Genomic DNA, 25,488 nt, shown 5'->3' with positions numbered 1-25,488 from the left:
AAAATGAAATATTGATCTTACTAAATTAAATGGGAATTTTACTGTTCCCTTAGAGAAAACTGAAATGGTTATCAGATTATTTCAGTTAAGCTAAAGGATGATTGGGTGAGCTGGCTATGAAGGCTCATGAATAATAATAATACCAGTGATAAAGAAGATATCTCCTTCATCAAGACTTGATCAGGACTAAAAACAATGAAGAATTAAAAAATCATCACCATTGTGCTTTTAAAATTATGTATAACCTATTTAAATAGCAATATTAAAATTGCTTTCTCCTTACTTGGATGCCTCTACAGTATACTCCATTATTTCAAATTAATACTGGAAGAAGATTGAGCTGAAATACTGCCTTGTCTGAGAATCAAATAAAGCTTCATTAGAATAACTAGTTACACTCCTTCTGTTAATATTTTCAGGGACAAAAATGTAATTATCTTTCTTGTCAAAAGAAAACAGACGGGGGCGGGGGGGGAAAGGAAGACCTGGGAACATAATTAAATTATGGAAGATCTAGATTACAACTCCAGTGAAAAATGTGAGACAAATTGGGTAGGAATGTAAAAGTATCAGTTCTGACTGAAGCAAGAAACTTATGCAAACAATGGGAGGAAAAAATCCCTACCTTTTTTAGAACATTTTGAGATGTGTGAAAACTACAAATGCTAGAACTGTGAATAGGAAACTGGGAATTTGATCCATATGTTCTGGAAATGCCACTGCCCACAGCTAAATTATTTTTGGAGAACAGAACAGGGAACTGAAGAACAACTGCTAAAGCTGTTATAAACACAGGGTCTCCCTGGTGATGCAGAGATCTTACCATGACAGATACTAGTGACTATTACCATCTGAATGCCATATATGAATAAATCATCTTTGGTGTGTTCTAGAATAATTACAAAGGAATATGATATTAATTACGAAGGAATATGATATTATTGATCAATTTTCTCTCTCATTCTCTTGAGGAGAAAGCATTTCACTAACTCTTAAGGGGAAAAAATGCTATTCAGGATGGTTCACACATTGATTTTCTTCATAAAGGTGAATATAATTTAACAGCCTGAACTGGTCTCAGTAATTCTTATGCATTAGGGAAGATCATAGTTTAAGCTCAGGATGCTCTTTATCATGGTATATTTTTTCACAGTGGAATATTTTTTAAAACTGCGAACATATGAAATAGCAGTGGACAGATTCTGCTACTCTCTAAAAAGCACATCATGCTGACTGCAAGTGAAAAAATGCCAATTAAATTGAGGAACCATTTACTTGTTCACAGGAATGTGTGATTGGAAGGAATGAACTTCATTTGTTCTGCTTTCAAAGACAACCAACCCTGATATTTTTATTCTGTACTTTTAACAGCAGAATCTTCATACCAGTTGGCATCTTCCACTTTCTACCTGAAGGCTAACCCTGGCAGTTATTCCTTGGACAATCTGATAGCCTGCATTTCTCACATTCAGTTTATTCTAGACAGTCAGAACCCATTTGTACCAACTCTATCCCTCTAGTATGTAACAGGTACTCTCATAACAAGTTCCTGACAGTAACTCTTGCCACAGAAAGGCATAAAGACCAACACAAAGAATGGTAGATGTAAAGAAAGCAGTATATATATACATTTTTTTGGCCATACCAGCAAACTCTCCCTGAAAAAGTTGAGAGGTGTTTCTAAAAAACATTAAATGATGGCAGCTACATACCATCTCCTTTGTTCTTGTTTAGAAAAGAACTGCATTGATCCATGATGATCTGTAGAACACCCTTCCCTCACAACAGCCACTAAGCAAAACCCAGCAACAAAGTTGTGACAATAATATTGAAATAATGAAAAAATTAGTTTCTTTTATTACAAATGACATTTGAAAATTATATTTATACACCTCTGGTTTGATACTAATTTTTACTCTTTTTGAAAAAATGTCTTTTCAAAGAAATTGGTGAATTCTGCAAATAGAGTTCTCTGCACAGATAATCATCAAACTTGAACAGACCCTAAGCACAGCTTTTATTTTTCGTGTCTTTATTCATTCTTTTCTACATAGTATTTGTGGAATTCAGCATCTGGAACGAGCAGGAAACAGGTTGACTCTCTTTGACTCCCTTTATTTCTGCATAGTGACATTTTCCACTGTGGGCTTTGGGGATGTTACACCCAAGATATGGCCTTCAAAGCTGCTTGTTGTCATTATGATCTGTGTTGCTCTTGTGGTGTTGCCCATACAGGTAAATGTGATTTTTTCTTCTCTTTAGAATTGTTTTAATAATGAAAGAATAATTACTGAAATAATTTGTTACTATTATTATTGCATGTAAAATGTCAGAAAAAATAACCGTCTCCTACATCTCTTATTCTAGTTAGTTGGTTTTTATTTTGTCTGTTCTTGTATGGTCTAGATTACACTAAAAACCAGAGCACTAATAACAGTTTCCAAGTGTTGGTGAAAGCTTGCTGTTCCTGTCATGTGCCACAGAGCCCTTTCTTCATCCTGAGATTTATTAATGGAACAATTAAAAAACAAAACAAAAAATCCAGTAGCAGGCACTTTCTGTATGAGTATTGCATTTCCTCTACAGACTCTCCCTGCTTCTAATCTTGGTTCTTTCCACTTCCTCTCTTACAGCTCAGTGCTAACTTGAAAGAAATCTCATTAAATTTGCAACTCAAGCAAATTGGGTTCTCAGCTCTGTATGTTGGTGTACACATACACACACACAGAGCCAACAGTAGTTAGGAATTTTTGATGCCTACTTAAGTTTAGGACTTCTAACAGTTTCAACAGGCAAAGGCTGATTTATGAAGATCAAACTATTACATTATTTACATGGGAGGCCCAAACCCTGCCAAGATGTCACTTGTTCCACACTTGGTGGTCACCCAGACCTTGTGCCACAAAAAGGAGATGTGGGGAGACATTGTGCTTGCTTATCAAACCTTCGTGTTAGATCTGCCAGACCATGAAGCTCCAAAGTTTCTCACACAGCCTGAGCTTCCAGATTCTGCTTATTTGACAGTGAACTAAAGCTTACTGTGAGCAGACAACACAGAAGTCGTGGAAGGTTGTAAGCTCAAGCTTTCAGAATTAATTTTCTTGAAATTACACAGACATTTTAATTATACATAACTATTTAATGTCTGCCATACCTAGTTATATGCACTAACACAACTATATTTCCACTCAGTGGAAATCTAGTAAAATATTTATTCTACTGAAAACTAAAATATGTTTTGTTTAAGAAATTTGCAGTTTCCTAGGAAATTGAAATTTAATCTTTCAGGAAGTTCTGATACACACTTCAGGTGTAAGAGCTCTGCATTAGCAGTAAATAACCTGGAACCTACTGCCCTTCCACATAAATTTACCTGTTATTAGTGACTTTGTTTTATAGCTTTGTAGAGATAATGGGGCTTCATATATTTTTCTATACACAGAATGTAGGAGGCATTTTCTCCTTACCTTTTGTCCTGCTATTATATGAAATAAATTATTATTATTAATGGTCCAGTCTCTGTATCAGTTGAATGAGGATAAAAAAAAGCAGCTGTTACACAGATACATAGTTACATTGAGCTCAGTATTAAATGCATATAACTAGCAAGAAACTTTGAAATGGTTACTGATTGCTATAATGTCACTGTTACATTATTGTCTTTAGTCTAAAGGATGTAGACTAGTAGAGCAATGTTTACTGTTAGCCTGCATATATTGTTCTCCTGGCAAAGGCAAATTTGCTGTATTAGCAGCTGCTGTGTATTTAAGTTGAATCTAAATTTATAAAGACAGACAAAAGAGTATACAGTCATCTTCAGAACATTATAAAATCTCTGAGAAGAGTTATTGCCCAAACTAAGTCAAATGCTGCTTCTCAGCATCCGTACTCACAAGATACACATTAGTGTATGAAAATTTAACCTTTCACTTGAGGGAAACATTTATGTCACATAGCACTGAAAAAAGATTGCTCAAAGGTATAAAACACAAACAGGAAGTAAGGTGCAGCCTTCATTCTCTAAAATATTGAGATTTACTTTATTCTCATTATATTTTAATGGATTTACCCTGCTATTTGCATGTAGTAGAGACTGGCTCTACTGCCATCATTTTCAATCACCCTGTTATTAATTTTAGTCACATACTAGTTTTTTGTGGGTTTTTTTACGTAAAAACCCACAACATTGTGGGCTAAGGGCATCTTTTCATAGAGGAATGAAGTGAACGATGCAATGTTGTTAAGTCATGAGACAGTTATGCTGTCTACTTGTCTGTATTTCACTGACAATTGGCATCTCTTGCAGTTTGAACAGCTGGCATATTTGTGGATGGAGAGACAAAAGTCCGGTGGTAACTACAGTAGACATAGAGCTCAGACAGAAAAACATGTTGTGCTGTGTGTTAGCTCTCTGAAGATTGACTTACTTATGGATTTCTTAAATGAATTCTATGCTCACCCCAGATTGCAGGTACTTAAAGTGGAAAAAAAAGAAAAACTGAAAACACTGATTTTTTACAGACATGCTTCTGAAATGTTCTTTAATTTGTAAAACTGAGTTTGGGAATAGCTGACTGATTTGGAGCTCTATAATTTCAGTAAGAAGCTGAGGTACAATATGGAGACATTAATTTTAAGTTGAAGGAAAGAGCTTAAATCGATAGAATTACTGTCTTGTTGAGTTATGCCACTCCTTTTAGAAGCATTCCATACAAATTCCTTTTATTCTACCCCAAAACAGAAAATAAAAATTACTCAAATTAGTTTTTCCTGTTGTTTTGGACTAGATTCAAAACACCTCATACGTCAAAGTGGTTTTTGCATTTTGCTTTGTTTATTGCCAGTGTTAGGAAGATTGGATCCTTTTGGAATTGTTGAAATTAAGAAATAAATAGACATACTTCAAAGGACAAAGACCTTGAACAATTACATACAAGAGATTTCTTTAGTGTACACATATTCCCTAGCTAATCCAAACAGATGTCATATATGGCTTGTTTTGATCATATAAAAGCTCATTTATATGAGGTAGCAATTTGGGTTCATTATCACTAGCTTTGCTGCAGATGATTTCTTTCTCTCAATCTTCTCTATGACTTTTACTAAGTTACCTGTGGTACCACGCTTCATTAATCAATGAAAAAAAAAAAAAAGACAAAAATACAATCCTCTTAATTGCTGAGCAGCAATTTGACAAATCCAAATTAAAAATATTCCCCAGAATAATTAGCTAGTAAGAGCAATGAGCAAATGCACAAGTGAATCAATTTCTTTCTAGATCGAAACACAAATTGAAATCCAAAATTTAGTTAACTAGCATGAAGAATGAGTCAGGCTCTGTGATACACTGGAGATGAAGAGTAGTTCTAATACAACTTACATAGCCTAAAAGAGCTTATATACATTCCTTTCACAGCTGAAATGGGAAGCTGGAGGGTACTGATGGTGTTCTGGATTCAGTGCACTAAGCCTTCTCCAAAAATGTATGTGTGCTAAGGAAGACTAATGTGACAAGCCTGTCCTAAGCTCTCAGTCTCCTCACATTCCATTTGTCTCTCCTTCTCCTATGTGAACATGTGTATACTCCTGAACAATCTCAGTTTTCCTGACAAGGACTGTGTGTAGCACAGGAGACACAGTTTGGATCTGCCCATTAATGTAGAGGAAAAAATACTGGGAGAAGATGATTCCATTTCCATTCTTGAAAATCTTCTACATTTTCCAGTTAGAATGAGAGAAGCAAACAAAAATGCTGAGAAAAAAAAAACAACAAAACACTTTCTAAATAGACTTTAGTTGCCACCCTGGGGTCTTTGTGAGCAGTTGACAACTGTTCAACCATTTTTCTTAAAGAACTGAATATTTTAAATGTGTATTCTAATAACATTTATTAGTTAAATTTGAGAATTGTCAGATACATTTTTGACATCCTGAATCTGTTGACTGATTCTGCAGCAAAAATAAACGGTAGCATAAAAAAATAACATGGCTGTTACCCCTTATGTTTTTGACAGGACTATTATGTCGTTATTTTGTGTCCTACTGAGATGGATGCTCAGGTCCGAAGGGTGTTACAAATCCCAATGTGGTCCCAAAGAGTTATCTATCTGCAAGGCTCAGCACTAAAAGACCAGGACCTGTTGAGAGCTAAGTAGGCAAATACTAACCCGTATTGTTTTTTACTTTTGTTTCACTTACATTGTTTCATAAATAATTTTGACAAACAACAAAAGCTCTGCTAGATGAAAAGCATGTGTATTTAGAAATCAAGGCTCTTTGATATATATATATATTTAATATCTGGTATTATTCAAGGAGGATAATCTCTTAATTCTCCAAAGAGAGGGAAGGGTGATTCTTACCAAATAACTGATTTAACTTATCTGCATTGCTCTTTATAAGAGGTAATTCAGCAACTGATACAGGTAACTAAAATTAATTGCAAATAAGATAAGGCTCTTTTCAGGGTTAGGAATTTTCTTTTAGAGAGTGGTTCCTTTTTTTTTTCCTTGCTGATTTCAAGAAGGAATTCTTGTGGGAATTTAGCTGGCATTTTTTCTACACATTAGGACAAGAAAAAATTAGGCTGTTCCCTAAAGATAATCTTGAATTTCACTTATAATAACCTGGAGGTAGTCAACTGTGGAACTGTACTTTTTCTTGCAGAACCTGTAATTGAATTGTAACAGTCACAGAATAGTTTTCAGCCTCTCCTGAGGGAGTAAGTACAGTGGGAATTCAATAGAACATTTAATATGAAATATATCCCAGTACCTGTTTGCTGTATTTCTTTTTAATGAGAACATAGTTTACTGAGATGATAAAAAGGCACATGGTAAACTTATAATAAAGTAATGGTTACCACCACCACCAACAAAATCATCAGGAAGTGTAGCTATCAAAATTTATAAATATATTAAACATGAAATGCATTGTCAAAGTAACACAATAAGGGTTGCACCAAAAAGGAATACCAGAAGTTGACTGACGGCATAAGTTATAAATAGTCAGTTAACTAAAGACTGTATTTTTCTTTTTATGCCCTACTACACGATCTGACTTGACAAAAATGATAACTGTCCTTTCTACCTTTGAAAGCTTCACTTTGCAAAGTTTTGGTGTTCTCTTAACTCTCTTCATGTACTCAGCTTTAACAGAAAAACAGAATGATTTATGTCATGAGGTATCACACTGATACTAAGACTGTTCATCAGCATGACAGGAAACTTCATGGCTACTTCAGAATTGGAAACAACTGATTTAAACAGCTGTCATTCTCCATGCAGACAAGCACTAGAAAGTGAATAATACTCCCATACTTGATTTGTTTTGTCACAACCAATTTTTTTTCTCTGTCGTTCTTTCTTTGGTGAACTGTCACAATTCTTAATCCTCTCACGTCCACTCTTTTTCTCTGCCTTAAACCTTTTTATTTCACAAATTTCTCTCCAGTGCGTGTGTGTGTGTATATATATATATATTATATATCTCACAGAATCATAGAATGGTAGGGGTTGGAAGGGACCTCTGGAGATCGTCGAGTTCAACTGCCCTGCCAGAGCAGGACCACCAAGGAATCTAGGGCAAGTCAGCACTCAGAAATGGCCTCCTGTCCTCACTATTTTGGATATATTGATTTCCCTTTGTTAAAATAACTGAAACAGAAAAACCTTTGTAATCTTTTAAGGCTTCCCTTTTTTTCCTACTGCTAGGTGCATATGGTGAATCTAGAATGACCTGACTGTATCACCTTTCTCTTTTCTTTACACATTCTCTGAATGATCTCATAGAAAACACAAAAATTTAACCACTGTTTCTGTAGTAAAAACCCAGAAGGTTGGCCAAGCTATCTGGTATCTCAATATGGATAACTATTCATCAAATTTAGATAGTTGCAAATAGATCTTAATTTTTGCTAGCAAAATAAACCCAGTTTCCATCTCACTCTTCCCTGTTCTGATCATCCTGTTTCTCTTTGCCCAGAAAGTTCTGTTTTTCAAGAAGATCAACTAAGTCCCTATTTATTTACTTTCATGTACCAATAAGTGAAGTCGGATTCATTGGAGAAGGATATCAAGATCTGAGATGACAGGAAAACCAAATTTGGATTAAACTTTCAGTCAGACAGCTTCTTCTCTGCACTTCCACCACCACTCTCTATTATAGGACCAGTTGTATCCATTAAAGAATAGTTAGACATTAAAAGGTCCCAAAGAGACATGAGCTGAAAATAGTTAATTTATTGCATACATACACATAAATGTTTGTTATTTATCCCTAACACATTTTTTCTACTACATCTACCCATCTTCCTGATATCACTAGGCAAGACAAGACTATATTATCTTATAAATAATAACTTTTACATATCACAGCCTTACATATTCTGCAGACAGGTGCTATTTAGTCACCATGTCATACTCATCGCAGAGATCTCTTTATTTTGCAAATTAAGTGTGTTTGAAAGCAACGTGCTTTTATAATTTTGGCACAGCTTCTAGTGGCACCAGAGAAAGAAAGTTTCCCAGAAAAAAAGTCAAGAAATACTGGTACTTTGTGAGTTAGCGCACAAGGTGACTGCTGCTGACTTCAGATCCTGACTTCAGATAATGCATGAGAACAGACAGACTAAACTTTCTCTGTATTCTGTTTCTATAAGCATACAAGACTGTAACACAAGCCCACATAAGAATCTTGTTGGTATGTAACAGGCTTGTCTCCCCTCTCCTAGAATGGATGATGCTGAAGCTTGTTTCATTCTGAGTAGCCGCTGTGAAGTGGACCGGACAGCAGCTGTAAGTTTTAAAGAAATAACTAAGAATGAATGTGTCTGCTGTTGTGTATGCTCAAACCAGGACAGGTTTTTATGCTGTAACTGCCCTTACTCCCCTTCAGAGACCAAGACTTCTATGAAGAGAAGATTAAAATTAGCTGATTTACACAGAGATTTTGCATGAACTTCTCTCAGTTTACATAATGAAAAGGTTTTGATTGGATTCTATATGGCAAAGATTTCACAAGTTCATGAAACGTGATCAAATGGATCATTTCATATAACATACCCGCTTCTGTTTTTTTAGGAAATAAACTACATGACCTAAGTAGCAAAGGAGTTAGGATTTTATAGCACATCTTAGTTATATATTAATTATTAGGTATACATGTAGTTATATATTATAAATAGAAACAGCAAAATGTGGGAAACAAGTGCTTTGCATTATGTAGGCAGTATTCTCCATCACTTGCTACAATTACTTCATCTGCCATCAAAACCTAGTTGTTTCCATACCTACACATATCAGAGGAGGGTGAACATAAAAAGCAACATAAGATGCAACTAGCAAGAAGAAAGGATTCTTTTAATTGCTAGGTAAGTGACTTTGAAGCAGATTTTACCAAAAATAACTTACTTTTTTGTAGACTGTCAACATGTGGAAAAACAATTTTTTTTAAAACTGAAGACCCTGTGCTAGACCCATCACTTGCAGAAAGCCACTGAACTCCCTGAGAAATAAATCTGCACTCCCACTATAATATTCCAACTTACAGAACTAAGAGCTTTGAATTTGATTAATCAGCAACAGACTCCTGAAAGCACACTAGCAAAAGCCACTGAATTGGCAGCAAGTAATCCTGGAGTAGACAAGTAAGGCAAGGACTCAGAATGTTCTGTCTGAAAGTGACAGAAGTGCTAGGGTATTCAAGGATAAGAACAAGCAACAGTTCTTGCAAGTAACTGGGAAAATACCAGTAACTTCTGAGAGACTGAAAAATACCAAAAAGCCAAACTGCCTAATTTAGCCATGAAGTTCAGAATAAATCAGCTACATCTGATTGCACCACATGTACTTAGCAGTTGTGAAATGGTTAGAAATAAGAAAGCCTGAACAAGCAGAGCATGGGAGTTACATTGTGCTTGGTGGGTTTACGCAGGTGTAAGGACAGTTGCACGAACACAACATTCACTTAGAGAGAGGTAAACAGTTCATCTCTGCTCAACACCTCTCCAGAATTTATACAAGGAAAGGACAATTTTCAACTCTGCTGAACTGTCCTACCAGTCAGACAGTGGACCCTACACAGAGGTCATGGAGCTTCCATCCATTCTGGCCAGCATTACACAGTTTTGGTTTCAGAGTCATAGCCAACCACAGTCTCTCCAGGTAGCTTTTCTCTCCTATGGGACAGTGTCCCCAGAAAATACCAAAATGTTACCTGGCCCTGTTCAGCTTCCAGTACAGACTATTATCAAATCTCATTTATCATTGCATCTGGAGCTTACAAACAGGCAAGTCTTACCAAAGACATCCTCCTGTTTCCTTGATCTGGGACAGAATGCCCCAAAGTCAGTCGTGATGGCTCAGTATCTCAGCAGTAGTAGTGATACTCTTGACGGTCAATGTCACCCAGAGTTTTTAAACAAGATATCACCTTTCTCTATTTTTGTTGCCATTGCTCACAGGGAATGCAATTATTTTTTAATTTGTTTGTCTTATTTTACTGTCTTCTAGAATCCAATGAAATGGATTTAATTTCCTATGCTGTTCCAGACCTTAGTAACTTCTAAGAACTTAAATAACGTAGTACATAAGTTTACAACTCATTTCTGGGCTGAAGGAAGTTCAGTCATCATCTCAGTGTCAATCTTTATTACTACTTTTTTTTTTTTTTTTCCACCCTGCTGTGCTTGAGAAGCTCACAAACTGTTAGCTGTGCCTTGGATCCTCTCCTGTGTCTGACAGCTGTCAAACGAAAACTTAACATACCCTGGGGAGATTCTTGGCAAGAACTGCTGCTTTTAGTCATGTGACTTTTGAAGCCCATGAGGGCTTTTATCTCCCCTGCTACAGTCCTCAGCAGAGGATCTCCTCATTTGCCATGGGTACCACTGGCTGTTCATTGCTTGCTATTTTGTTAGTAAGTTTTAGTGCCAAAGTCTCTTATTTCTGATCTGTGGATCTCAGACTGTAGCATGTTAGACATGACATGCAGTTACTCCATAAAAATTGCTTCCTTTTTTACTTGGAGGAATAGGAGCTTCAACAGTCAGACCAAGAATTTGGCAGCTTTCCAAAGTCTCCTACCAGAAACTTTCTCTTCTCTGGCAAGACAAAGTTCTGCCAGATTGTGTTCTATCAAATGCTATTTTGACATCTCAGACCAAGATGTAAGCTGCTCATCTTGTATAGCAAGCAGGACAGACATCTGTTTCACTTCTGGAGGATACAGCTCTTCAGGAGAGTTCAAACTACTGAAGTCTGGATGACAATATTATTTTTTTGATCGGTGAGTACAGAACTGCAGTCTGTGCCACACCATGAAGTTAGCCAGCAACCTCAATAGACACCTACATTGCACTGCTCCACAAAACTAAGGTGCCTAAAAACAGTGCATCTGCTGTTTTAACCCTAGGAGGGGTGGGGAGGGAAGTGTCTTTTGACTCATCCTATAGAGATCAGTTCTACTGGCATACAAGAAACAGCCTTTTCTTACCACTTTTGCAAGCCAGTGTGGTCTGTGAATGCTTGCTTATGGAAAGGGAGGACACTGGTAATGTCAAATCCTGTGCAGTGAAGCCTGTGCAGAGCCAGTGCAAGTGACTCTAAATGTGTTTCCTGGATGCTTTTTGTATAAAAAGATTGGGTAACGTCATCAACTACACAGGTTTTTTAAATCTGTCCCAAAACCACTCCCAAACCTCTTAGTCCTCCTCTAGTAAATCTGTATGACTGCCGTCTATCACACTGTCATATTAACTGTTATTAAACTGTTATTAAGAAAAAGGTGAAATAATGTATTTTACCATCCTCAAAAGGTCTTCCTCTTATTAGAAGAAGTACTTGCTAACATCTCAATTGACATTAAAATATTATGGTTTGAAAATGCCAATTACACTCTGTTCCAGGCAGAGATTTTTCCCTTGTGTTCAAGAGTCTGAAAGCTTTTCTAGTAGCTGATGTCACAAACATAATGAATCATTCTTTATATTTTATCTTTTAATAACACCAATTTAATGATTAGGCAAGGCATTTGAACCCAAGTATTGCTTCCTACGTCCAGCTCTCAAATACACTCTTATAGTTCTGCAATAAATATAAACTGATGGCTGATACACTGAAATCAGCCCTTTTTCTTTAAATTCAATATATCAATGTATTATCATGTACTTTACTTTTATGGGACAGCAGTACTCACTCTGCAGTTAACTCACTTTTGGCATGTGATAACAAATACAAAAACTAACAGGCTGGGAAATCTCTTGGAATCCTTTGGTCAGTAGCTGACTGAATTCTGATGTCAGTTATGCAAATGTTTTAGTTGCACAAAAATGCAGATCTGTTTCTAATAGAGCTTATATTTTTTAGAACAACTTTAAAATCTTTACTGCTGGTGTCCTCAATGTTATTTAAATTCTGAGTCTCTTTGGAAGGACATACATAATCCGTCATTCTTGATTAATTAGACTTGACTCATCACTACCATCTTTCACATTCAGCTGCTTCCCCTTACAAATTATATGCTGCCCAACACTTGGCAGAAAGATAGGAGAGGGAAAAGATAACCTTATTCGTTGAAGATTTCTGAAAACAAGCCTTCTATTCTGGATTCCAACAATTAGAATATGTTATACTAGTATCATAGGATAAAGGAGGCTGGAAGGAAGGTCAGGAGGTTTCTAGTCTGACAGAAGTCAGTTATGAACACAGACCACACTGCTGAGGGTTTTATGTCAAAAGGTTTGTGTAAAAGTATCCAATGGTGGAGACAACATAGCCTTTCTGCACAGTGTGTTTCACTGCCTGACTGTCTTCCCAGGGAAAGGTTTTTTGATATATCCAGCCTGAATCTCTTTTTTCAACCTATATCCATTGTCTCCTGTCTTTTAATCATGCATGTCTTTGTTGTGTTGAGGGCCTGTGAAGTGGATGCTCTGTCTAGAGTCAAGTCAAACTTATGCTGAGTAAAAGGGCACAATCACTGCCCTCTGTCTTGCTGTGCTTCTGTGAAAACAGCCCAGGGTGCTATCAGCCTCTGCTGCCAGGGCACACAGCCAGCCTATGCTCTCAGCTTGCTCTCTGCCAGCTTTCTGCTGTTGTTGGAGACTCCCTCAGTCTCCACAACCTTTCAATTACAAGAAAGTAACTGTACAAGGACGTTGGCCTGCTCTCTCAGCACCTGTCTGATCCTGTGAGCTCCTATGGGTCAAGTTCTCTGGAGCAGTCCCTGCCTAAAATCATCCACTGCAGGTGATTAGTGCTTGAAACCTGCTTCAAAGCAGAGGCCTGGGAGACCTTGTAGGTAAAAACTGAGAGTACTTCAGCCTCATCTGTGTCTGCAGAGTTACTGGATTGTCTGTGTATATATATTACATAAGGGTGTGTCTATATACATGTATTTAAATATATGTAGTACTACTTACATAACATGTACATAAACATCCACACCAGCTGGTGTTACATCGTCTTAAAATGAATTTTCTTCAATAGAGTCACTCTGATAAGAGGTTGTTTTTCTAATGTAACATGGTTATTTGTATTTCATTGTCATCACCTCACACTCTTTATTCTAGGATCATCAAACTATTTTAAGAGCATGGGCAGTTAAAGACTTTGCTCCAAATTGTCCTTTATACGTCCAAATACTGAAACCTGAGAATAAATTCCACATCAAGTTTGCAGGTAAGTGTAAAATTTCAGCCATTTGAAACATTTGTTAGTATTTGGCAGCTTGTTTCGTAAACATAGAAGCCAAGTGAGATGCCCCAGACATATTTACTGGTTAGAAGCAGATTGAGAGTGCAGTATTGTAAAACAACAGGGGTTGATATCCTATCAATAGTAAATGGCATGTTTTACATTGAAGTCTTATTTATAAGCACTTTTAAGGATTATTACTCTGTTACATAACATGCACAGTAGAATTATTTGATATAAAACACATTGTTACTCCTGAATTATAGATCCAGGTGGTTTTCCATCTTGCTGTATCCATGTCTTTAAATAATTTCTGTCTACTAAAACATCCTGTTATTAAGGGGAATGAATATAAGATGATGTGCTCAGAAAAGGCCAAATTTTATCCAACCAACATCTGAAACAAAAATTTTTCCCATTGGACTGTTTTTTTTCCAATTTGTATGAAAAACATAATTTTAATTACTTTCAGTTTCTTTCTGAAAGAGATATACCATTTAATTCTATATCCAGTAAAATGCATATCTTAGAAACTATGACATAAAATGCAAAACCTATGTTAAGAAATCAAAACAAATCCTCTCTTGTAAGAGATTACCAGCTTCAATTTGACACATTTCTCTGCACTATGTAGGTAGGTCTCACTTTTCTATATAAAAACACATAGGTACGTACATATAGATACATATGCTTATACTCAAAAACTCGCAAAATACTTAACTCTTTTGCCTATCTCTGGAAAAATCATCACACGAAGCAGAAGCAAAGCTCTCCTTTTCAACTGCAATTTTGAAAATTCGATTTTCTTGAAATATATTCTAAGGATGAAAAGATGCCTGATTCATGCAAAATTAAAAAAAAAACAAACTATGGAAAAATATTAGTCTCTTCCATCTTCCCAGGATGTGATGAAAAAGTAAATTTCAGTGCTAAACAGTTCCAGAGCAGCCATTAAAGCTGTAATTTTAAAAGCTACTGAATTTGCCACTAGATTGGAAATAAGGAAAAAAGCATCAGTAGCAGTTCTGAAGTTATAAAAGTGTAATCTCAAGCTATGAGAGAGCACACCAGGGAATAAGGCTCATGCTGTGACACGAATGATGGTGCTTTTTCATCTTCTCCTTAAAACCACACAGCACAAACATAATCTCTTCTCCCTACCCATAGCTACTTTTATTTATCAGTAAGTGTGTTAATTTGTTGTTCCTAATTGTATTTTTAAGAGAGTGTCATTATTCTTAATGGCTTGTCTCTGTAGGAGGTTATATATAACTAGACTTGCAAAACAGAGGTAATATTTCATATCTGTTCTAACTCTCAGAGTGCTAATTCAGACCATATTCTTTTAAAAACCACAAACAACAATAAAAAAATACAAAACAAAAAAACATGTTTTCTTCAACTGAGCTTAACCAATCTGGTATCTTCCTGCCTTCATTTATGCTCTGTATTTAAGAGCTTGAGGAGACTTTATATATTCTGAGCCTCTTTTGCCCCCTCTAATATCAATTATAGTAACACTGTATTTTAAGTCTAAATATTTATGTAGCACCTTACATCGCAAAAGAATTCCACTTGGATCAGAGAAGTCACTGCATCCATCTCCCACACACTCTCTGCACAACAATAAACCTAGAGAATTACAAGGTTTCCTTCAGGATTGATTTAATCTTACTCACAGGAAATTTTTAATGCAGTTTTGAATTCAGCAAGGTTACAAACATGGCATAAACATTTCCTCTCTGTGCTTACCTACTGAAATTGTTAGGCCACTGACAGAGTCATGAGAGCAATATTTGTTTGCAGACATTTTCCTAAGAGGACTCTACAGTGGTTATTAATCTTATCCCACCCTTCTTCATTCTGAAATATGAACCCAGTGGAGGGCTGCGGACTACAGCCCTGTTTAAAGTGCTTACAAAAAAAAATTGTCATAACCATATGGAACATTTCTCTTAAGTGCTTTTCCTATTATGATTCAAGATTGCTTTATTACTGCCTTAATGCAAAAGCTTTTTTACAATTTGATATTCCTTTAAAAAATGGCTCCTTTCTTCTGAAGATTTCCCCAAACAATATTATTCTTTTTTATGAACCTGAAATACTCAGTAACAGGATTTATTTCTGTTTTGTTGGATTTTTTTTGTTTTGTTTTTCTCTACATATAGGTTTAGAAACTATTACTGTCAGAAATAAAGTTTCTGAATTTAGAAAAAATTGCAACCAAAGAGTTCTGGAAAGTCCTAACAGTAACTTTTAACTACATTGAAAAATTCATAAAACAGTAGAAGCTCAGTTTCTCAACTGAGAATTATTTCTTAACCTATTATATTAGGTTGACCTGTCATCCTCGACTTCGTGAGACAGTCCTGAAATGTAAACCCTGACTGCATTTTCCAACAGAACAGCATTCTGGAGATTTTATCTCCTAGGCTTAAGAAACAGTATACAGGACAAGCAATTGTTACAATTTATTACCATCTGGTAGACAAGACACTCCTATTCTTCCTCTCTTTATGGATTCTACTAGAACCTATTCTTGTCATCACAGCAAGAGAATGGAGACACTTTGCACAGGGTAGTATGGCCTGTCAGAAAGGCAGATTTCCTGTCTTTTCATCTGATGCCAGACACCTGCCCTTTGCATCCTGTGATTTCTCTGTCATATTTTACAGTGTAGTTTAACTACTTTGTTTTATACAGTAACTTACACTTGTATTAGCACAGTAGAAATATTTCTCTGTGCTTGAATATGATTCGTCAGCGGAATCTGAAAAGCACAGGGCGCTTGTCCCAGCAAACTCCTTTGCAACTCCAAGGTGTGAACACTTTCTAAATAAACAGTCACTCTAACAGGACAGTTATCAGATGGGCAAAGAGACACTATCACCATTGTTAACAGGCTTACGACTTAAGCTGAAATGCTTTGATTACTCCTTAGTAACTCCCAATATACAAATGCCTTGGCATACCATTTTTTCTTTCAGTAATACTGCATTTTCTTTCACAGGCAGTTACACGTTTTCATAATCTTCCTTCTTTTTCTTCAAATGCACGGGGCTGCAAAAGGCCATGTACCCTTAATGCATCCATCTGGCATGGCATTTCAGCACAAAAATGAAATAAAGTGAAGACTGTCCACAGCAGAGCAATATATGCAATTCAGAGACTTAAGTAAATGGCATATTTTCTGAGTTGGACTTAAAAATTGTATATATTTGCTAGAAAATAAATTATTTGTCTTCACCTTGAATATCCAGAAATTATGTATAATCGTATTTCCAGGAACTGGGGATACATTTTTACATCTATTTATTCAAAATTCAGCAATGAATTAGCAGATTTATGAAGTCTGACATTAAACATTCAGTAGTTTATTTAAGAGGTAGATAGTCTAGATTCACCAAAATGGATACTGAATGCATCTGATTATTACCTACAAATTACAGATAAAAATAGTCTAGAGATAATGGATAAGCATTTTTCTCTAGCTGGTTTGGCAGCGATCATGTTAACCTATCAAATTGACAAAAGCAAGGTTTCTCAGAACAGCTGTGTCAGGTCTAGAACATTCTTACCACATGGCTGATGCTGCAGGTATAAATCAGCACTGTAAATATGTTTTGTTGTCAAGAACATGACAGAAGTCATAATTCACTGCACTACTACATCTATTTGAGACAGACGTAGCAATAAATTTTCTGTCAAAATGTATTTACAACAGAAGCTGTAGATTCTGGAAATTCTAAATGGAATATTTCTTTATATAAATGCAGTCAAAATACTTCTGTTTGGTAAACTGATTTGGCTTATTTAATATTCAGTTCAAGGTAAACTGCAGTTTCCTCTGCTGCTTCAATGCCACAGTGAATGAATAATTTTCTGATTTTGAACTGGACTGATGTCCCAGACCTGAGGAGAGGGAGAGCTGTAACCCAGCCTCCTTCCTACTCACTTTAGAAGAGAAAGCATCAGGTAAAGTTCCATACAACCCTCATCCACAGCTCTACAATAGCAGTCCTGAACATCAATATGAAACATAGTAGCCTTATAGGCAAGTTGTAATTTGTCAAATAGTTGGAGAAATTAGCAAGTTATTTTTTACCTGATCTGTGTCTAATATAAGAACTTAAGTCCAGCAAAGAGGAGAAACCCATAGTACCTCTCTTCATGTTTCAAATGGCTACAGTATTTCTAATCCACAGTAGTTTGATCACTCAAGCGTCTTTCCCCTGGGGTTCTCAAAGTACCTCTGAGAATTCAAAAGCCTCAGAACACCTCTGAAGCAGGTAGGGTATTATTTAAGAAGGCCATAAATAGCTCACACAAGGCCAAAGTCTACAATAGGCTTCTGAGGTAAAAACCTTTACCATCACAATGTGAATCTCATACACATGCGAGATTAAGATGACTCTTGTAGGACAGCAATCTCTGTTTGCTGTGTGCTGTATTCTTTGTTAACATGACATTTTACATAAAATCCACCCATCCAAAAAGTCCACCATATACATTAGAGAGTAGAGAACGTATGGAGGATTTAAGTCCAAGATATCCTTTTCACTTGCATCGTACCATCCGTGTTTTATTAATTTTTATTTATATTTAGGTCAGCATGTACAATTTGGTTCAAGTACAAGATCTGAAATAACAGATGATGAAATAATTTTCCTGTGTATTTTTTCTTGTTCTGATTTTCAAAAGTATTAGCAATAACAACTTTCTAAATAGAATAAGGGGAGGTTATTTGGCAAAATCCTATATACATTGAAAAATATGGAGAATTCTCATTCTTTCAGTATGAGGGAATCAATATGTACTTTCATAAATCAGATATTCCGTCCAAGCAGAAGACTATGCCTTACTCTTTCAAATCTCTAGTTTAAAATTAAAATATATTAATAACGGCACATGATCAACTATAAGAACCCATTTCTGTCTGAAATATTTTCTGCAGGAAATATTTAATTGCTGTAACTGAAATAAATTTAGGGGAGGAAAAGTCTCATTTTGTTCTATATTTGATAGTGTCTTTATATAACTAGATTCATTCCTTCCTTATGGCATTTAAATAAGCCTTCACCTTCAGAAAATGGGAGAATGAATTTCTCCTTTCAGATGGCAATGATTCTGTTACTGAAAAGACTAGAAATTTCACAAAAATGAATAGGAAAGGCATACAAAGTATGTCCTTACTTTTGTTTTCAGTAAGTAGCATGCTTATCACTGTACCATAAATATTATCTAGAAAGCAGGTAAGTTAGAGAGATAAGATGGTTCTGTGGATTTCAATGATTCATTAGTGCAACTAGATGTAGATGGATGTAGGCAGCTCAGATCTAGGTGGGGAGATTGTTTGCTTACATTTACACATCAGTCTTCGTATGCCTTGTGTTTTGATCATCATTGTATTCTTTCTCATCAAAAGCAAATTCTGTTCCCTTTTAAAGTAACATAAACTGAATCAAACAAAATTCAGAAGGAAAAACGTTTACTTAGCATGCAATAATGCCTTCATGACCTTAGAAAACCTCTTGAAGTTTCTACACTTAGAAGAAGTTTAATTAAATTGTAAATTTTGTGCTTATCCCTTAATATATCTATTTTAATACTGTCACAGGTATATGTGAATGACATTAAAGAGTAATTTCTATTTCCTTTTCATGCTGTCACCAGCACTGGAGAGCATTTACCTGTGATCTGAATTTTAAGTACTAGCCATCCAAGTTGAAGAATAATTCATACAATACTAAAAGCATATGTAGAAAATTTGGCAGTTCTAAGTATAAACCAATACAGAGGACTAGATATAATGGCTCTGTCGCTTTCTCTCCTCACTTCCCTTCCCCTAAATTCCGTTAAAAGACAGAGAAATATTGTTCCATCACAGCAAGTACTAATGTGCAGATATAATTTCTTGTAAGGACTCTCAAAAACAATGCACGATTTTGTGATTACAAAAGCCAGATGGAGACAGGGGAAGAATGTGAAGTTGTAAAAACCCAGGAAAGAAACTCCCCCTGTCCTTGCCTAGACTGCAAGGAGGCAGCAGCTGTGAGCAGTTCCTGGGAGAGATATTAGTCAAATCTCTGTCACACACTGAAGCGCAGTTCCAAGTCCCAGAGCCACTGCCAAATAACTGGCCTGCAAAGACAGTGCAGCCTGTCTCATTGCTCAGTGCTCCTGCTCTGCAGTCATATAGACACAGAATTCTCTCTGTACAATACTTCATGCCTCCACACCAGTTAATGCAAAGCTGCAGAAGGTGCTAAAGGTACAAACCAGACTATGTTACATGGCTTACTCCTACAATTCATACAACTGATAGCAGCAAGATAGTGAAAGTGGAACTCACAGAGCCATTGCATCTTCTCCATGTGTAGCTGCAGGACTGAAATTATGAACTGGATGAAAAATTAACTCTACTCATGCAGTTTGAGAGGCAGCATAAATGAGGCAAATCATACACAGCTGCTTTCTGGTACAAGTGGAGGATGAAGATCTGGAGGCAAATTTTTATTGTCCCTATCTTCACTGTTTTCCTAGACAAGGAAAGGAAGGGATAATTTTGTTCATTGGAAAGTGTTTTTGTGAAATAAAATGCTCTCTTTTTTTTTTTCCCCCCCTGCAGATCATGTTGTGTGTGAAGAGGAATTCAAGTATGCTATGCTAGCTCTAAACTGTATATGCCCAGCTACCTCTACATTAATCACACTGCTGGTTCATACATCTAGGGGACAGTAAGTATATACTAACATTTTAAAAAAACAACCTTGTAAAAGTTACAAGTTTTTTTTTGCAAGTAGCTTAATCTGAACTTCCAGACAACTACAGTTTTTAAAAAACAAAGTGGAACTTTCTGCACAATAAAAGCATCAAGATTTTTTTACTTGAAATTTACAATTCAGTAGACTGAACTGTGGATGTTTTGCTTAAGAACACCAACAAGACACAATAATACCTATTTTAATATGCTAATTTTAAGGTGTATTTTTGTACACATATAAAGATTCCTAGTCATTCAGGTAAAAACATCTTTTGCAGAAAGTATAAAATACTCTTTCCTACTCAGTGCCTGTACATTAAGAAGCAAGCAAACATACATGTGAAGGGAGGTTTTTTAACAAAACTAACCGCACTGACAAAAGGGGTACAGAATTACAGTGTCTTCACAAACTGCACAGTCATGGTAGAGCCTCTTTGTATTTATCAAAATAATTTTACCACATCTAGTATATCTCTGCTATCCTACATGCTTGAAATAAAAGGTATTTTTATTAAAATATTGTGGGCAGAGGGAGGCATTAAAAAGTAAATCTCCAAATAAATAAGGGGAATACTTGCATATAGATTGCACAAGAGTACATCTGAGAGTCTAGAAAAAATGCATACTTTTTTTTTTTCAAGTAACTGTGGACCCAGTAACAGCTTGATATTTACATGCAGAGTTATTTAACCATCTACATGACATTTATAGTATTCCTCTGTGCTCAGGATGGGGAAAACTAAAATTATTGCTGGAAATTTCACTACCAAGAACAATAAATGTCAAGATTTTAATGGCACTGTCTGTACTAGAAATTGTTAATATGAAGACAACAAAATACTGTTTCTGTGTCTCCTCAGAGTCACAGTGAAACACATCCATCTGCCTAGCTTTCATTATCTGACATGCACAGAATATAGAGCCTTTTTAGTTATTTCATGTTATATTTACGTGAAGTAAGAATGGTATTTTAACATCACTTAATTTTTAACACAGGCATATTGATCATTTATACACATTCCAAGCTATGATATAAAGTAACTGCAGTAGGATGCAAAAGTACTTATTATTTCCTTTGCAATCCAAATTCATTTATGTAATGAGGGTTGTTAAAGTAACTGATTTCTAGTCTGATCATTGTATAATGGAAGCAAAAAAAAATTTTTTTGCACAAATAGTTGTCGACATTACTTGGAATCCTTTCAGAAAGATACAAGCTTGCTGTATAAATACAGACAGAAAAGGTGTAGTCATTCTTCTACTTTAGTTAGCACTCATCAGAGCATTTAATCTCAGATAAGCTCCAAAATGCTGAAAAATGGCAAACTTTGAACAACTTAGAGCATGTGTTACTGTGGGACTAATTGGCTGAACAGATGTGACTGTTCTTTTAAACCACATTATATCTGTGAAAGTTTAAAACAGACACCTTATAAGGAAAAAGCTTCTAAAATATTTCAAATTTGAATAGCCTTGACTTCAAAGTGCTAAAAAAACCCCAACCTCAGTCCAGTATTTCTCAAGAGTCACTTTCTAAGCTTTCATATTTGATATTTCTGCTAATTCACTTAATTTCATATTTGCTAAAATTTCACATAATTCCCAGACATAAAGTACGTAATCCCCAGACTAGTGAGGTTTTTCTTCCCCTTTTATTCCTTAGAAGTATTTAAAACAAGGACAAAGCTGTCTTTTTACTAGACTTTTCTCAGCCTACTAAAAACCCCTACTGCACCTTTGAAAAGATGAAATAATGATGTACTTGAACTAACTTTTTGCTTATAACTGTTGTGTAGGGTATGTTTAATTGCAAGTTCTGATTATATTGGGTAATCTTTTAAAGTCTATTCAAAGTCATTGGGAGGATTTTCTTAATACTTAGTTCAGGTTTCTATTCACAGAAGCCACATACCTGTGGCCGCACAAGTTTAGTAACTTCAATATAGTGACTGGGAATGTTGAAGTTACTAAAGATAACCAAGTTTAAATGACTACCTGTGCCTTTTCATCAATTGCTCTTTTTACATTATACTTTAGCTGCATATAACCAGAGGACATAATCAAAGAAATGACCAGAACATTTTTTTTTTGTCATTCATTAGTGAAAAGTCATTCACTAAGGAAAACATGACCACTTTTAAATTCTCATTCTTAGTGTTTGTTAATAGAATGAAGTTATGATCTTAATCTAAGTGATTTACATTTTAATAGAAATAAACAGTTCACTGACAGCTTAGAGTTAAAACATTGTCCCAGCTGTTGTACTCTTACAAATGAAATGCTACCTATTCCACAGGGAATCTATCCCCTATATTGAATAAGAAATAATGTGACACTGTTAACTTACTGGAAGTTGGAGGCAATACATAGCCACAGAGTACAGGAAAAATTGTTATTCTTTGTTATCCCAATTAGATTGATAATACAATAAACAGCAAACAAAAAGAAACATATGTACATTAAATAAAACCACCTTATATTCTGGTATTAATATGTGAGGAGATTGGGCAAAACATTCATTTTCTAAGAAAATTTGGCCACATCAACTTACTATTAAAATTAAGGGGAAGTTCACTGCTGTTTATGTGAACTGGCTTTGCTCTTTAATGATTCTTTTGAGATTAAACAAACTAGGTGTAAATAATTGCATTGTCTTCTCAGCTGTTTATGGAATTCAAAACATCAATCTGTAAGATACCAAAATTACACCTTGAAATCTTATTTGTAGTATTATTTTTATTGTAATGATTAATCTTAATATTTATCTTTAAATGTTATCTAATTATGTAATCTAGTAATATGCATTTTGATTAAAAAATGGGAATAGCCTTTCTGACCTGGACTTAATGTGATCTTTGCAGAACAGCTCCATGGGAAGCTTTTAGACAACTAACTGGAACCAAGCAGACTTTAAACAGGTAAGTATTTTATTTTAGGGGAAAAATGAAATATGGAAACATTTTCTTCTGTAATTACCTTTCTAGTTATGCTATTCTACACCCAATACTTTGTTTGTAAATACTGTTGCAGTAAAATTATTTGTTTATTTCTATCTTGAAACAAAATGTTTCTATGCAGAGGGTGAAGAAGAATGGTAAATTGAAGAAAACGAGAAATTGTGTTAAGATGTTGGAAATGTATAAATGAGCACTGAGAAGCATATCCCAGTATCTTGGCATCTTAGCTACAAGTGGCAAAACACGGAGGACGTTTGTCAGTTTTATGTGCTGCCTGCATATGTGGATATATATGTCTGAATCTGTTATTATCCATATTACCCCATGCAGACATGTTTCCACATGAAAGTTAATAAAGAAGCACACAGATGCCTAAAGTCTGCAAGTTTTCGTGTTAGCTGAAGTTTGGAACTTTTCCACTAACAATCCTTCTGGATAAAGAGTGATAACTGCATATAGTAAAGGATGATATGCTTAATACAGTTAAAGAAATCATTTATTTTCTTGCACTAGAGAAAAGAAGGTATATACTTGTCATAATATAGAAGGCACAGTAAGTAAGAATATCTATAGGCTAAAGGCTGAAGATAACTGATAAGTAATTGCAGAGAAAAAAATATCTTAAAGTGACTAAGCCAAATGGGTCTTCCCTGCAGAAGTGACTTTAAATGATTCTTCACCTACTTCAAACAGGAACCAGACAATCTGCCATGGAGCTTCTGAAGAGCCTATCTTTATGAATAAAATGAGCGTGCTCTTGGTTTCACCTATCATCTTTAAATTGCAATGAATCTACTTATTATGGTGTGAATTTAAAGTAACTCAGCCATATCTCCTGATACTAAAATACATAATCTTATATGACTGTTACTTAGCACAAAATGCTCTTTAATTCATTAAAATAATGTCTTTAAGTATTATCAAGCTTTGATCTCAAATATTTCTGTCAGATTAGGCTATAGGACCTTTTAAATAGACATTTATAGTTTCTATTGCCATAAAATACTGTTCTGATTAATAAGAATTTTACATTACGTTTTAAATTACTCTCTTTATCTGTACTTGTTTCAGGGAGAGTCAGCAATCACCAGAACAATGGCAGAAAATGTATGGCAGATGTTCTGGTAATGAAGTGTATCATATTAACCTGGAAGAAAGTACTTTTTTTGCTGAGTATGAGGGGAAAAGCTTCACATACGCTTCTTTCCATGCACATAAAAAGTATGTTAACTTTCCTATCAACAGTTAAACATTCAAACAAACAATTATTTCTTCTGCCTGCAATGTAGCTCTGCATTCACAGGTGCAATACTACACATTACTCTGTTTCTGGGTTTAAATATTGGGCCATTAACATATGTTCAACGTTCAATTTAGAAGTGGTACATGCTACATTCTGGTGATTGTTCAAAGTAAAACCATATGTTCTGTGTTAGATGCTAACATACTGTCTTTAGGTTCCAGGTCATGCATCGCTTATTCAGTGCTGATCTGTAAGCTAAACTTAGAAACTGAACACGAATCATGTCTATTTCTATATATTTAACAAAATTAACATATATCAAACCCTGATCAATTTGTTTATTCTCATACTTGAAAAGTGAAAGTTCTTTTTTTTGCTTTAATTCCTTATTTTCTATCACTAATAAAATAAATTTCTGGGAGTGAACTGCAAAAATGAATTCTGAAAATTGTTTCCATTGCATATGAATAATGGAGCAATTTAAGATAATGAATACTTTTTCATACTATATATCCATTCTTCCACTAATATTTCCCAGAAGACCCTATTCATCTGATAGCAAAAAATCAACTGGAACAGCATTAGAAGAAAATTATGGGGATTTTTAGGAAAAAGACTGGATTCAAAAGCCTAGGGATTCATGAGCTCATAAAAACTACTTGATCAGAAGTGGCCTGTTTAGGAGATAACATTTTTCAAATATATTTGTCATCCAACAATCTGCAAATGTTTATAATCTGCAAAATATAAAAATACAATGAAGGTTCATTTTTGGAAGTGGAAATTCTAGTATACATGGGACTATGCAAAGTGAACCATGCCTTTCCTTTT

At 35.3% G+C, this 25,488-nt stretch overlaps 1 protein-coding gene across 1 annotated transcript in view; it reads left to right on the top strand.

Annotated features, from left to right (window-relative positions):
* Positions 1 to 25,488, top strand: part of KCNT2 (potassium channel, subfamily T, member 2) — a 90,844-nt gene that overhangs the window by 36,380 nt on the left and 28,976 nt on the right. The window contains exons 9-15 of the mRNA XM_009999934.1: positions 2,055 to 2,235; positions 4,307 to 4,471; positions 6,015 to 6,151; positions 8,732 to 8,795; positions 13,571 to 13,679; positions 20,323 to 20,431; positions 24,486 to 24,635. Coding sequence (XP_009998236.1) covers positions 2,055 to 2,235; positions 4,307 to 4,471; positions 6,015 to 6,151; positions 8,732 to 8,795; positions 13,571 to 13,679; positions 20,323 to 20,431; positions 24,486 to 24,635 — 915 coding nt within the window. The remainder of the gene's footprint in view (positions 1 to 2,054; positions 2,236 to 4,306; positions 4,472 to 6,014; positions 6,152 to 8,731; positions 8,796 to 13,570; positions 13,680 to 20,322; positions 20,432 to 24,485; positions 24,636 to 25,488) is intronic.

Source organism: Chaetura pelagica, unplaced genomic scaffold (genome assembly GCF_000747805.2).
Source record: "Chaetura pelagica isolate M959 unplaced genomic scaffold, ChaPel_1.0 scaffold246, whole genome shotgun sequence".
In the NCBI taxonomy this organism is placed as follows: Eukaryota; Metazoa; Chordata; class Aves; order Apodiformes; family Apodidae; genus Chaetura; species Chaetura pelagica.
Note: the sequence above shows the minus strand (reverse complement) of the source record. Positions and strands in the feature narration are given on the sequence as shown.